The following is a 16,731-nucleotide window of genomic DNA, read 5'->3' on the forward strand; positions in this document are numbered from 1 at the left end:
TATCTTTGTCACAGCACTATGGGATATGTATAAAATATTTTAAAGAGCATGTGATTTATTTTAGTATATACCACCACCCACTAAGCCAATTTTATGAAAAAACTATACATATATTTTTTAGCATTTGGTATTCACGTGTGCTCTCTGAAGGAGTATATAGCTTTTGTAATAATAGATACAGAATAATAGACTTGAATTGAACAGCTCATCATAACGTTGATTATAAGCAATTAAGAACACTAGAGGAGCGTAATGGGATATATAAACAACTTGACCAATAATTGCCACATTCTTTTTTGGGTGGGTGGTTTTGGGCCACACCCGGTGACACTCAGGGTTCACTCCTCGCCATGCGCTCAGAAATCACTCCTGGCTTCAGGGACCATATGGGATACCAGGGGATCAAACCGAGGTCCATTCTAGGTTAGCTAGTGCAAGGCAAATGCTCTACCACTGTGCCGCCTCTCTGGCCCCAATAATTGCCACATTCTTAATGATCTGTTTCCAATAAAACTGATTAACCTTTGGTGAGCCAGTTGGACTGCCACAGGGAGAGCGAACTATTCCTTTTTGAATGAGATCCAGGCGTGGAGGCACAGGTGGCAGGCTGAGGTGTGGAATCTGGAGTGGGTCAGAATGGGGCTTCCTTCTTTGTGCCAAGGGAGAGGATCCTGGTGATGTAACTGGTGAATTCTGCCGTTCTGTGCACTAGAACAGAAAAAAGAAAAAAGGTGGTGGGAATGTTGCCCTGGTGAATGGGGGGTGTTATTTTCTTGTTTGTTTTTGGTTTGGGGGCATACCCAGTGATGTTCAGGGGTTATTCCTGGCTATGTGCTAAGAAATCACTCCTGGCTAGCTGGACCTTATGGGACGCAGATTATTGAACTGTGGTCCGTCCTGGGTCAGCTGCGTGAAAGGCATACGCCCTACCACTGCGCCATCTCTCTGGCCCCAACCTCGTTTCATTTTTATACGATAGATAAAAGAACATCAACGGGCCATATCTAAAGCACAGTGGGTAGGGAATTTGCCTTGCATACTGCTGACGTGGATTCAATTATCATACCATACTAAAGTCACTCAAGTTTGGGCAGGACCACTATATATGGCCCAAAAAACAAAAAACAAAATAAAAAGAAAAAAAGAAAAGAAAAGAAAGAACATAAAGAAGTTGCTAACATGACAAACATGTACTTTGATTTTTCACACATAATTTTTAGATGATATAATCTGACTGCTCTTAAGTGTTACATATACAGAGTTAAATTTGCATTATAATAAACAATGATTTGTCCTAACTGTTGGTAGTCACTTATCTTTGCCAGTCAAGGGTTAGCTAACTCTTTGGATATATAGGTTTACTTTTTATGGCCTATTATGTTAGTGGGTCATCCTTCAGAAGTGAATTGTTTTGTAATGATAATATAGAGTTTTAAATAGATTAAGTCATTTTTTCTTTAGCAGTGTATTCTTTTTTATAAGTGTAGTCAATATCACCAATAGAGAATTTAAATCAAGCTCAGCAACAGAGATCAAGATTTAACCATTTTGTCATTATCTGTGATGGAATAATAGATCTGTATTATCTACATCCATATTTAATTACATTGTGTAAGGCTTTTCTAATTGCTAACACAAAGGTCTGACTGAGAATTCTATAACAGAACTAGATTGGGAGTATAGATTTTTCGAAGGACCAACAAGGAAGTAAGGAAATATTTTAATGATATATGAGGGGCCAATATTGTGACTATGATATGTCACTGTTGGATTACTGTGTTGTAGTATTTGTTTCCAAGGATTCATCATTACAAAATTATTTTTTTCATCTTTCTATACTGTACTCTTTGCAAAGAAGTCACTATGCTCAGGAGATACAGTATTTGCCAATTGTAAAGGCTGTATTAAAAATATATTAATAAACATGCTGTAATCTGGGTGCTTGAATAAAGATATAATAAGGGAAAAACTCAATAAAAAAGTAATTAAAGGGACCATAGTGATAGCACAGTGGGTAGGAAATTTGCTTTGCAAGTGGTCAACATAGCTTTGATTCCCAGCATCCCAATGGTCTTCAAGCCACCCAGGCATAATACCTGAGCACAGAGCCAGGAGTAATCCCTGAGCACTGTCTGGTGTTAAACAACAACAACAACAACAACAAAATAAAATAAAGTGACCAAATACCAGCTAGTAGATTATAACACAGGTACTCATAAATAGTGCCGTAATATTGTTAAAATGTTGTTTATCACCAACATCAAATGACTCAAAAAGCCAAAAGTTAAAAAATAATTTACTCTATTTTAATAAATACTTTTATTAATTTAATGATTTTTGAATATGCTTTACCTTGTGGTAAGTGAAACATTCAATTATTACAATAAAAGAGAAAAAAGAAAAGACAGCCTACATGCATAAACTGAACTTAATGCAGCCAGAGATTCTTAGGAAATATATATATTTTTTCAAAAGTTAGGAGCATCACATGGTAATAAGAACTAGAGAGGTATAGTGTGTAAGGCTCTTGTCTTGCAAACAGCTGACCCAGGTTTGATCACTGGCACTCAATATGGTCACCTGAGCACACCAGGAGAAATCCTGGAATACAGAGACAAAAATAAATATGACCACAACCACATGTCGTCCCAAACAACAAAAATAATGCCAAAAATGTTTAATTTAAACCTTATGGAGTAAAACCATTAGAAAATCTATCATGGACATAACACAAAGATTTCTGATTCAATGCTAGGTGCACAACAGAACAAGGAGATATTACATAGATTAAGGATATATATTTCTTCACAGTTACTTAGGGTAAATTACATTCCCTGAAAATGTTAAAATCATTACTGGGTAAAAATCTAATTTGATGATTAAATTGTTGTCTTAATTATACTTAAAAGACTCAATCAAGCTATCCACACAGTTCCAATCCTAACCTACGTACAGATATATGTAAAAATAATATGCAGTTATAAACATATATATATATATATATATATTCACTAAGAATAGCATTTCAATTTAATTATGTAAAGAAAAAGTTTTCATTGCTAGGTTCATACATGGCAAAGATCGCTAAACAAGACCTAATTTCTTTCAAATTCTTTCTTTGACAATTGTCTTACTTCCCTCCTTACTGAAAAGAGAGAATTCCAATAGAGTCAAGATTTATATTAGAAATTGACTTTTGTCAAAGAGACAGCATAAAAACGTCAGGTGCTTTCTTTGAATGTGACCGTCATGGTTCAATCCTTGACACCTCCAAGGGTCAATCCTGAGTGCAGAGCCAGAAAATAGTCCTTAAGTATTTCCTCTTCTCCCCACACAAAACAGCACACAACAAAAATCAAAAATTAAAAAAAAAATAAACCTAACAAAACTAGCTACTGCTTTTAGACTGAATTATTTACTAATATTAGAGCATTTATTAATGTAGTATTCCTAAATAACTATAAATTTTTAACAAAGTTGATCATCTAATTATTTAAAAATATATATTGAAGTTCTCAGGACAGACATCCGAGTCAACATATGTAGTACAGAAATGAGCCGAAACTTCTAAATACTTTCAGGCAAGAACAAAACCTTCAGCTAGAGGAATATATTTGGAAGTAGAACTTGCTTACAATTCATTTTTATTCTAAGACTACTGTGTATTCTCCTCTTGTAAGAAGTAACTTTCTCATGCTGTGATTCTGACATATGTGACATATCTTTGCCATAGCAGTTGCCTGTCTGCCTGCCCTTACCCACTTAAGTGCATGCTACCATATCATGTAAGAATTGATGAACATGTACATAAGGCCTTTGAGGCCCAGAATTATCTTTTCAGTTGTGAACTGAAGGCAGACAGAGACTATCATTTTAGAGTGGATACTGATGGAAATGAGCACCAACTAACTATTTTTGAAAAAGGTCAGTTTGAGCACTGGTGCAAAAGATAAGTTGCATATTGTTGTAGCAGAAGCTATGAATTATGAAAGTAATCCAATTAAAGTTACACAGACAACTTTGAAAATGTCTGTACAGCCAAGAGTTTCACTTGGGGTCTTTGAGATCACACCACCAGTGATTCTGCAGTTGAAATACTGGGCCAGGGCATATATATGCAAATATATGCAAATATATTTGGGTACATATATATTTTTGTATATATATATTTTAGTATGTATATATGTATGAATCTATCTATCTATCTATCTATCTATCTATCTATCTATCTATCTATCTATGTAAAGAGTGGCTGTAGAAGGAGATGTAGAGTCATAGATAAAAATGAGGTTGATATAAAACTCTTGAGCCTATCTAGAAAGTCAGCTGCCCCTGAAGTGGCAGTAAGGTTCCTCAGGAAAAGTAAAACTTGATGCTGATGAAGATGAAGATGAAGATGGTGAAGATGAAGATGAAGATTTTGATGACAAGGAAACTGAAGAAAAAGCTCCATATACCCCAGCCAAAACACACACACACACACACACACACACACACACACAAAAACCAAACCAGAATGGAAAAGACTCAAAACTGTCAACATCAAGATCAAAAGGTCAATAATCCTTAAGAAAATGGAAAAAAACCTCTTAAAATGCCAAAACAAACAAACAAACAAAAAACAACAATTTTTTTAGACGACATCAAGGCTAACTACAAGCAAGTATAGAAAATGGTGGTTCTCTTCTCAAAGTGGAAGCCAAATTTATCAATTGCGTAAAAAATTGCTTCTCAGATGACTGACCAGGAGGACATTTAAGATCTCAGGCAGTGGAGGAAGTCACTATAAGAAAACAGTTTAAACAGTTAACAAATAGTTCATATTATTTCATTTCTGTAACAGTTTATATCTGGCTGTCCTTTTTATAATGCAAAGTGAGAAGAACTTGCCCCTGATGTGTCTGATAAATGTTGTCCAAGCTCCACTGCCAAGAATGTGGTGTCCAAAATGCCTGTTTAGTTTTCAAAGATGGAACTCCACCCTTTTACTTGGTTTTAAGTATATATGGATTGTTATGATAGGATATAATAGTAGGGGTGGTCAGACATATGGAAAAGGTGGGGAGACAAAAATAAACATGTGAAGTAAACTCAGTATTTTAATAAAGTTAAAAAAATAATTAAGTCACTTTGAAGTAATATATATGCTGGGTTAGTCAGTATCTTAAGAAAACTATATCAGTATGTAGAAGAATAAAAAAAGGTTTATCTTTGTGATGATGTGAACTAACTCCACCAAAGTTTTAATTTTCCTGAGATCTTAAACACTGTAGTAAGATTACTATTTACTCATTTAATAGACATGTTGCTAACAGTAAATAATTCTATTTACTATACATAAGAACAATTTTCTAAGCAAAACATTAAAATCTTGAATTAACTTTTATTGATAAAATTCAAATGTTAAAATTAAAATTTTGTGGGGCCAGAGCGGTGGCCATAAGCAGTTAAGGCGTCTATTTTTTGCTTTCATATTTATAAACATACAATAAAAAACTAACATACTGTTTATACTTTGGCTCTTTAATTCTTTTGTGTATGGTTTTTTTTGTTTGTTTTTGTTTTGTTTTTAGTTTTTAGTGTTGTTGTTTTATTCTCATCACAACCAGTGGTGCTCAGGTGTTAACTCCTGGCTCTTCATTCTGGAATTACTCCTGGCAGTGCTTGAGGATCTAATGGGATGTCCAGGATTGAAAACCAGTTGGGTGTGTGCAAGGCAAAAGCCTTAAGCACTATCTATATCTCTAATCCAGTGCTTCTCGATTATTTTCTGTTATGTATCCTAGGAAGAAGAAAACATTTTTCGCGCCCCCACCCCACGCGACTGTAAGTTGTATCTTTAATAAAAAAAAACTTTAACCTGCAAAACAAAAATATATAAAATAATTTGAGCTGAGTTTTTAATCAGAGGTGATGCCTGGATTAATGGCTACAATGAGCACATTTTGTAATGCATGGCTTTTCGAAGTGGGGTTTGAAGCAGGACACAGCAACTCTCAGCTCCAGAGACATACAGAGAGATAAACACGGGGTTTAGCTTGTTATGACAAGTGTTTGCTGAGGTCAAATGCGCCCCCCCCCTTTACAGAGTCTTGCACCTCCCAGGGGGCACGCCCCACTATTTGAGAAGCACTGCTCTAATCCCTTAAATACATTCTTAAAAGACATTAAAAGTTTATAACAAAAAAAAACTCATCTGTTCAACTAAAAGCTCAGATCCATTTTTCCTAAAAGCAAAAGAATGCATTTGCTATACATCTCCATTATTTCTCATTTGTCTTTATGTAACATTTTAATTTTAATTCCTTTTAAAAATTAAATTCTTAAATGAGAATTTTCTCTGAACAGTAGATGAAAGATATTTGGGGAATCATCTTAGTCTATTGATGATTCCAGATATTTGCTATAGTCTGTTTCTTCGGTCTTTCATTATTCTCATCATAGGTCACTTAATTTATTTTTCTCTCCTGCTAAGTGATTAAAAAAACTAATGGGGAAAAGAAACCCCAATATGTACCCAAGTTTAAGTCACATTTGACTGATCTAATTCTGAAAATCACTTCCATCTCCATTTTTCAAATGAAGTTATTACTTACAGAATTAATACATATACAGAAAACAACTCAAATAGAATAATAGGAATTATGAATCTGTTCTGGAGAGGTAACATATGTAAGGCCAACCGACCAAGGTTTATGCAGTCTAACATGCAAATAGCAGCCTCGGATCAGTCCCCAGTACCAAATATGATATGCTGAGCACCATCAGTAGTGATCCCTGAGCAGAGACGGGAGTACTCTCTGAGCACCAGTGGGTGTGGCTTCCAAACAAACGAACAAACAAATCGAAATGATCGGAAAGTACTTTCTTGATAGCGATATACCTGACGAATATGTGAACTTCAAATGAGATTGACTATCAATAATAAAACTTTCATGCAAATCCAGTAAGTACAAATAACAAGAATTTTTCATTCAATAAGCATATAATTAAACATACAATGACTTCAAATATTTCTTTTGTATGGATACTTGTGGTTAGCTCTTTAAAATGCTAGTCTTGAACTAATCACTTGCTCTATGCAGATTATGAATTAAAGTTAATCCATTTCATTCTAAACGTTAATAAAATGAAATGAAGTAGAATAAATAGAAGCTGTCACACAATACTTAAATTGACTTTTATTTGGAGGATAGGCATATTGACTATTTTGATACATCAGTGAAAAATGCAATTTACTTTAGCTCTAATTGTTCCAGACAAAGTTAGCTCATATTCACTACCAAAACTAAAACTGTGTTAGAGATATCTTTAAATAAAATGATTCCACTTTTAATTTCCTAATTTTCTCTAGTTATTTCCTTCCATTATTCAGTCTAAATAAAGGAATAACAAAATCAAATACCCAATTATGCTAAAACTCTTAAAGTGGTTTCAAACAGAAATGCCTTTAACGACTGGAGTCTAAGTAAAGTGAATAGAGCATTTTCTTCCATACAGACAATCCAGGTTCTACCCCCAGCATCCTAGATGACCCCTCATGCTACACCAGGAGCGATTTCTGAGCTCAAAGATAGGAACAGTGAACACTGTTGAATGTGGCTGACACAAAGAAAAGCAAACAAAAAAAAACAATAACAACAAAAAGACATGCCTTTCTATTAGTTGCTCTCTGGCAATTATTAGCACAATGTAGGTATAATATAGATATAACACAAACTTAATTTTAATCTTTATCTAGAGAGTAGTTGGATTTAGAAAAAAAAAAAGGAAGACAAGTAGGTCAAAACACAGCAGAAAAATCCCCTATGCTTTGGGTTTTCTCTGGTTGAAGAAAAATAAAATCAAAACCACTTTCAATAGGTCAGGAAAGGAAAGACCTATTTAATAATAAGTATATATAGACAGTCTTGTAGTTAATTATCAAACAAACCAGAGAAATTTTATACTTGCTATAGAACCTAAAAAATATAGCAAAGGAGAGAGAGCTTTTCCACATAATTGTGGATTAAAGTTAGGTACTATACTTTTCTGTAAGACTCAAGGGAAGAAATTTTCAGGTAAAACTGTCTACATAAACTTTCATTGGAGTGATACACAATTTAGGTCATAAGAGAGTAGGGGAAGTAGCAGTGATTATTTCTTTGATTAGGAAAAGGTCAAAGAACTGAAATAGGGCAAGAACTTGCAGCTTCTAGGGCCTTCATTATCTTTAGCTTAAAATACTTAGCAACCATGAACAATGTTAACTTTTCTTCCAGGACTCCTAGAGACTCCTTGCTGAAGTTTAGTACCTGGTACCACATAGTGTCTCAGCACTTCAGAGTGATCTTTCCACCCCTCAATTTGAAAACTAGGTTAAGCCCCCAACACTTGGGTGTGACTGTTCAACACTATAAAAATGTAATAACCATAGAGAAGCATAAAAATATTTTCAAAACATCTACAGAAAGCCATTAGCAAGAGCCTAATCAGTTTTAACCGATTATATATAGGTTTATAAAATAGTTGAGGTCAGCTGCCATAATCATTTTTCATGAATCCAATTTTTAAAATGGTAAATTATACAAATCTGTTGATATTTACATAACTTTTCTTGCTAAGGAGTACTCTGTTATTCTCAATATTTGTTATAAAACAGCAGAAAAATATTTGACCATAACTTAAAAATAGTATTAATAGGCATTTTCCTACTGGTTCTTGAGTCTCAGAGGTCATTCCAAATGATATTCAGCCATATAGGCTCAATCATTCAATGCATGACCTGGTGTGTGGTCCACACAGGGCCACCCAATAAGTTTTCTTGCCAGTAAGACATGTAATACAAGAGGCCACATTGGTACATGAAATATATTCCATCACTCTGATAAATGTCCTTGCTCCACGTTTTAAGTTTTGAGAAGAATCATTAAATGTTCCTGTGTATAAGGTAATAGACTCAACTAAGACAAAATGTATTAGTATTCATAATCTCTTTTGCTCTCCAGATTATAAAATCAATTTCTTCATTCAACAGTCCTGTGTGACAATCACTACTAGATATAGTGTATATATATATTTATATATAACTCAAAAGTATAGAATATTTTAAAATTTCATTATTTGATTCACTTAATGGCATTTCAGTTGTCTAACATGATGTCCAAATTTGCACTACCTTACTAATTAGAATAAAAATTTAAAAAATTTCCCCCAGATGTATGACTTAATAGGGTTAATATTTTTTATGCCCTATGTCCTACTATCCACTATGTTCTCTTACTTTCATTTAATTGATTCAAGTGTGTTCTCTTTAGAAGTATAGCATCTCTATTTATTTTGATTGTTATAAATACTTTTCAAGTTCTATGATATTTTTAATGGTGGGATTTATCTCAACTTCTTTGCTTTTGATCTCCAGATAAACAATTAAAATCTAATTAGCATGCTAAAAAGCACATTAACAAGAGGATTCTTTAAAAAAACACATTTCTTTTGTCACTGCTTAAACTGAATTTCTTTGTAGCTCACTTTTATTTATCCACTCTGTTAAGGTAGAAAAAAAAATGGAAAGCTATGAAAAATTAACTGGAAAAGGATAGGAAGCCAAGCATTGCTCCTTTCAAAAACAAAAGGCTTCTTGATTTCTGTCTTATCATACCATTCAATTTGTTTAATCATTTTTCTTATATTCTTTAATACTGATAGTTCTTTAATATGGGTACATCTTTAGCAAAGTGTGCTCCAGAAATGTAAAGACATTTGCTCAAGACTTTCAGTCCTTTTCATCATAAAGTGAAGTACTACAAATTATTTCCCTGAGAAAATAACAAAGTTCTTTAGCAATTAGAATAGGATGCTAATGCCTACCATAAGGAACAGGGAAAAATGAATCTACATATGCTATTTTAACAGTATCTTGAGAAAAAAGGCCCGAGAAGTGACTGCTTAATTTCTGATAAAAGCCAGTCTCAGCAAGCTATGCAATTATCAATAATAATTGGAGACTTGTTCTCTTTTAGTCACATTCATTTTATCCACATCTTTAAAAGAGTGATTTTATAAAAGCTTAATAAGATCCATTATTATGTAAATGGAAAAAAATGGTAAGAAACTTCAGACCCAGCCAGGTTATTAAGTAAAACCTGGACAAGAGAAAGACTTTCCAATCACTAATTTGATGAGTTCTGACAATCTGGGAGATAATCAAAGTTAATTCTGTAATGTTTCCAACAAGAGCTTTACTTGCTTAATTTTTGTATTGGAATATGATAGATATATTCATTATAAGAATGATATGAAGTACTACTGTGGGTTAAATTATTCTTTTTCTATTTTTTTGGTTAATTTTGGGGGGTCACATCCAGCAGCGCTCAGGAGTTCCAGGCTTTGCGCTCTGAATTGCTCCTGGCAGAATTGGGGGACCATACGGTATACCTGGAGTTAAACTGAGGTCCGTCCAGAGTTGGCTATGTGCAAGGAAAACATCTTACTGCTGTGCTATCTCTCTGGCCCATGGGTTAAGTATTCTAGAATGCATGAAAATTAAAGGACACTGATAAATGTTTATCACATAAAATATAATATGCTAAGTATACTTAGCATAATTATAATATATATGTAATAAGGCTATCTGTGCTTTCCTTGTTACTAATTATTCTCTTTGATCTCCTTTTCTCACATTAATTTTAAATAATCAAAGCCAAAACTATTTGAAATATTAGCCCATATAGAATATCATTCAAAAAGTATCATAAAAACATTCATGTATGCACCTATATATTAACATATAATTTATATCAGTGGTCCTATTGTTTTCTACTTTGAAATAGCATATTGTGATTCTCTTTTTGATAATGAAGCAAAAGTTTTATGATGAATGTGGTGTTAGAGCAAGACAAATATTTTCTGCCTGTACAATGTTATGCTTATACAAGCTACAACCTATAGGAACTTAGAAAGTCATGATAAAAAATAATTTTTTCCAAGACTTGATTCAAAGAAATTTAATTTAAAAAACTCAGCAATTTTTTTGACAAGTTGGTACTAAAATGTATAGAGATAGGAGTCAAATTATCAAGACAGTAAGTAGTAAAAGAGATTGACAAAGTTTGAGCCTTAAGACTACCTGATTTCAAGACTGTATATAGCTGTAGGGAGGGAGGGAGGGAGGGAGGGAGAGAGGGAGGGAGGGAGGGAGGAAAGAGGAATGGAGAGTGGGAGGGAGGGAGGGAGGGAGGGAGGGAGGGAGGGAGGAAGGGGAGGGAGAAAGGGAGAGAAGGAGGAAGTAAGGGTGGGAAGCAAGAAAAGAGGATGGAAGGAAAGAAGAAAGGAAGAGAAGGAAAGAAGGAACAAAGGAAGGAAGAAAAAAGAAAGGAAGAAAAAAGGAAAGGAAGAAAAAATGGAAGGAAGCAAGCAGGGAAGGAAGGAGGTAGGGAGGAAGGAAGGAGAAAGGAAGGAAGGAAGAAGGGAAGGAAGGTGGGAGGGAGAAAGGGCAGAAAGAAAGGAAGGATGGATGGATGAAAAAAGGGATGGATGAAGGAAAAAATAAAAAGGAAGAAGGAAGTGAAGAAAAAGGGAGGAAGGAAGGAAGGAAAGGATGAAGCAGATGGAGAAATGGAGGGAGGGAGAGAGGGTAGGAGGAAGGAAATGAAGGATGAAAGATATAGAGACATAAAATGAGTCTCTTGGACAAAGGAGTAAAAGTAAAACAATAAGCAATGAATGTCTTTTCAATAAACTATTCAGAAATAACTGGATATCCACAGGTAGATAAATCTACTTACATCTTTAAAAATCAACTCAAACTAGATCAAAAGTCTAAATGCAAAATATGAAATTATAAAACTAGATTGTATAGAGGAATCTACATGGACTTGGTGATCACTTATTTGGCTGGGTGGAGGTGGGAAGGAGGTTGTATACTCAGGGGTTATTCATAGTAATTCTTGCTGTCAGGGATGGAACCCAGGCCTACTGAATAGAAATATGCATTCTCTATGGTCCCAAGTGACCTCTATAATAGTTAAAAACAATCCTAAAGTGAGGATCATATGGAGTGCGATTGTGCCATCTTAGCTACATGGAAAGCAAATGCCCTATCACACTATACTATTATCCAGGTTTGGCCTCCTTAAAAATAACAGAATTGAACATATTCTTACTGAAATAAGACAGTAACTTTCCAAGATATTTATGCAAAGGAGTTGGAAACTTAAGTTCTTACAAAATTTACACTGGTGTTTAAAACTTCTTTCCCCCATAACTATCAAAACTTAGATGTAACCAATATATCCTTCAGAGGGTGAGTGAATAAATCAAGTGTGGTAGATCTATAAAATGGAACATAATTCTGCAATAAAAAGAAATGAGTCATGTCAACATATGAAAAGATGCAAGCCATAAAAAAAATCTTAACTGCATATATTAAGTTCAAGAAGCCAATGTGAAAGCTTGCAAAATCTGTGATTCCCACTGCATGATATTCTGAAGATGATACACCAAGGCTTCAGTGCAAAGATCAGTGAGAACAAAGAATGGGGCATGTGGGTACAAAAATGATAATTTTCAATGGAGGTGAGGGCAATAAAAAAAACTCTTTATACTATAATGGATGCATGTCACTTTATAACAGTCCAAAATCAAAAGTCTACAACAGTATAATTTAATGTGTATGTAACGATGACTTTGGCTACTGGTGAACTGTCAATTAAGTATTATCAATTATTAGGATATCACTCTGCTAGGGAGTGTGACTAAGAAAGGAGGTTTTCTGTGTATGTGGAAAGAAGATATAGGGCTACCATGAATTTTCTTTCATTGTTGCTGTGAATCTAAATTTGTTCTAAATCTTTTTTTTTTTTTTTTTTTTTTTTTTTGTTTTTGGGCCACACCTGGCGGTGCTCAGGGGTTACTCCTGGCTGTCTGCTCAGAAATAGCTCCTGGCAGGCACGGGGGACCATATGGGATACCGGGATTCAAATCAACCACCTTTGGTCCTGGATCGGTTGCTTGCAAGGCAAACACCGCTGTGCTATCTCTCAGGGCCCTAAATTTGTTCTAAATCTTAACACATGAATAAAGCAAACAAAATATAAACATTCTATATAAGGATACATGCCAGATTTCTCCCTGTAAAGAGAGATGGTAGGTATCCTACTAAGACTATGTTTGATTTGCATAAAAAGTTCAATGCTTTTAAGCATTTTATTTATATTTAAAAAAAAACTTATAGAACTTTTTAGATAAAACAAATTACTAACAATAAAGAACCAAGGTCTGTCCTTGGTCAGCCACATGCAGGTCACTGCATTATTGCTCTGGCCACTTTATGATGGTTGGGTTTTTTTTTTTTTTTTTTTGGTCTCCTTTTTTAACCACACCTGGCGATGCTCAGGGGCTACTCCTAGCTTTGCTCAGGACATCTTCCTTCATGCTCAAGGGGTTATATGGAATGCTGGTGACCCAACTCAGGTCGAGCTCGTGCAAGGCAAGCGCCTACCTGCTGTTCTATTGCTTCGGCCCCCATTTATGGTTTGTTTTTTTATTTTATTGGCATATGGGTCACACTGGTGGTGTCACACATTTGGGTGCTACTCTTGGTTCTGTTTTTAGGGATCTCTCCTGGTAGTGTTCGAGGGAACCTTGGGCCTCACCTATTCCATGCATGCACTTAGCTTATTGTTCTATATTTCCAATTATTTAATATAATTTGAAATATTATTTAAAATGTTTAAGAACCAAGGTATTAACCTCATTTCATAATTAGGTCATCTGTCACCACTGATATTTTGTATGTATATCTTTATTTTCTTCATAACTTTATATATCTGGAGAATGTTGTGTCAATACAACTGCTAAGGAACATGTTAAGACTCATCATGCTACACCCTCTGGCAAAATGAAACAAAAATCTGACTGGCAACAAGCATCTTTTCTTAGCTTTGATCTGAGTGAAGTCAGAAAGAAAGATATATCTTACCGATCATATCTTGCACTTCCTCTGAGGGTTCACGTCACATACAATCATCCTCAAAATTCTGAGAGCTCAAGAACATGTTCAATAACAATTTCAAGCAAAATCTAAACAACTAGTTAAAACACAAAATAGCTTATATCTCTAGAAAGATGGCTGATCTTTCTATATTCATAGGGTTTGAGTCTGTAAAGATTTTTTTTTTTTTTTTTTTTTGGTTTTTGGGCCACACCCTGTGCCGCTCAGGGGTTACTCCTGGCTATGCGCTCAGAAGTTTCTCCTGGCTTCTTGGGGGACCATATGGGACACCGGGGGATCGAACCGCGGTCCGTCCTAGGCTAGCGAAGGCAAGGCAGGCACCTTACCTCCAGCGCCACCGCCCGGCCCCGAGTCTGTAAAGATTTAACCTTATTATTATACTTGTAAAATATGTTATATGAAAGTAGCACGGTATTCTCTATAAATTACTGGCACAAAATACCACCATGGTAATAAAGAATATTTTAAAAGCTCAGCCCTCTAAGCTATGATGAGTTTAATGTTTAAATTGTTAATTTAAAGTATGTTATAAACTAAGATAGGCAGAACAATTTCAAAAAATAATCATGGACTTGAAATGGCAGATCAAAGAAAATTCAATCATTCTGTCCAACAATGAATAACAGTGACACTTGATGTTGAGAAAATGAGTAAATGAGGGGCCGGAGAGATAGCACAGTGGAAGTGCATTTGCCTTGCATGCAGAACTGTGGTTCAATCCCAGCATTCCATATGGTTTCCCGGGCCTGCCAGGGGTGATTTCTGAGCACATAGCCAGGAGTAACCCCTAAGTGCTGCCGGGTGTGACCCAAAGACCCCCCACAAAAAAAGGAGTAAATGGGGTCAGAGATATACTACAGCACATAAGGCTCCTGCCTTGCATGCAGTGTAGTTGGGTTTGATTCAATCCCCCTTACAATTCCTCAAGTACTATAAGAGGTCAACTGTAAATAGAACTAGAAGTAATTTTATTTCTAAGCACAAATATTACTAATAATTAAAAATAAGGTAAATAAATAAATGTATTTGAACATAAGTGCTAACTTGAACTGAAGGATTTGCCAAACAGAAGAAGACAATTTAGAGAGAACAAATATGTCAAATTATCAGGTGATATTTGTAAATTTAGGACTAGATAAAACTCATAAGAAGTAAGGACAAAATGTTGCAAAGTATTAAGCAACCTATCTTTAAAGTATTTGCTAAATTAAAACAAAAAAAATCACAATTTGTATGACTGGGAAGCAAAACACACAAAGATATTTAAATTGGAATTATAGTTCAAAGACAATTATACTTTACAGACAGATGATTATAAATTATTTTCTCCACAATCTGTAATAGGAAAGTCTAGAAAAAATAACAATGATTAGTAAAAACTTTTATTGAAAGAAACTGTTAAGCACCAAATAAATCACTGAAATGGGACTTTGGGGAAAAAACTGAGAAACACCATTCTTTTTTTTTTATTCCAGGAAACCAAAGACAAGATGGATACAAAAACTCCCCAGCTCCCTTGACAGAAAACTTACTTGTCTGCCAGAGAGAACCAAATATGCGTGGTCTTGAGACAGAGGAAAAAGATTTTTGAAAACCATGGGAGTCACCTTTGAACATCGAGCTGTTCTTTCTAAATTACTAGTGATTCCTCCAAATTGTCAGGGCTATAGCTGAGACAAGCTTCCACTTAATTCAATGGGAAACAAACCATGACACTTTCCCCCAAACCTGGAAAGGGTAAATTCACCCACTCCACTCCCTGCCTATTATCAACACTGCCCAAATTAATAAATACAAAGTTTTAAAAAGAATTATGAAAGCTCAACTCATTTTACATTGACACGGATCACTGAAAGAAGAAACATTATTAAGAAAAGCAAATGAAAATGCATTTTTTCTAACTGGAAAACATTACCAGTTATGTTACTTACATAACTTGAGCTATGTTTATTTCTCTAATACTTTTTTTCTTCATTTCCCTATTATCCCTACATTCAGTTTATTCTATAATTACTTACTGTGTTTTAGACTTGGGATCTACGACCACCTTCTTTAAAGGGTCAAACTGTAAATATTTCAGGGTTTTCCAAAATCAAAGATATTTATAAAATCATGTAAAAATAAAACCCTTAAAATGCAAAGTATTTCTGTTCTCACTGGAGAGTCATAGATTGCTGATTCAGTATCGATTATACTAAAATACACAAGGTAAACTAAAGCCACGGGTTCTTAATTTATTTTTATACATAAATTCTTTAATTTAAACACAGTAACAAAGTTGTTTATGACTGATCAGTCACATAATGTACAACACCCATTACTATTGCACATTTCCAGCCACTAATGTCCTCCTGACTTCCCTCCTGACTTTCTACCATGCCATCTCTGCTGCCTGCTTCTGTGGCAGACATCTTTCGCTCTTCTTTCCTCTCCCTTTTCCTCTCTCTTTCTGTCTCTCTCCATTCTTCACCACCCCTTTAAGATACTGTGGTTTGCAATATTATTACTGAAGGGGTATCATGCATATCACGTTAAGTCCTTTCGACACCCAGTTCTTGTCCAGAGTGAACATTACTAATTAATGGCATAATGGTCCCTTCTCTGCCTTACCTGTACTCCGAAGGTCTATCTTACCATGGAATGGTTTTCCTGGACCTCATTTACATTGTATTTGGATACTATTAACTTATTATAATTTTATATCTCACAAATGAGTATGATCATGTCTATCCCTTTCC

The 16,731-nt window shown here is 34.8% G+C and overlaps 1 protein-coding gene and 1 pseudogene across 1 annotated transcript in view; one reads left to right on the top strand and one right to left on the bottom strand.

The window, feature by feature from the left end:
- Window positions 1-16,731, bottom strand: part of CBLB (Cbl proto-oncogene B) — a 205,233-nt gene that overhangs the window by 37,912 nt on the left and 150,590 nt on the right. Inside the window, exon 11 of the mRNA XM_049785680.1 lies at window positions 523-708. Within this exon, the coding sequence (XP_049641637.1) occupies window positions 523-708 (186 nt within the window). The remainder of the gene's footprint in view (window positions 1-522; window positions 709-16,731) is intronic.
- On the top strand, window positions 3,784-4,789 carry LOC126025975 (nucleophosmin-like; annotated as a pseudogene).

The sequence above is a fragment of the Suncus etruscus genome, chromosome 13 (assembly GCF_024139225.1).
Source record: "Suncus etruscus isolate mSunEtr1 chromosome 13, mSunEtr1.pri.cur, whole genome shotgun sequence".
NCBI classification, from domain to species: Eukaryota; Metazoa; Chordata; class Mammalia; order Eulipotyphla; family Soricidae; genus Suncus; species Suncus etruscus.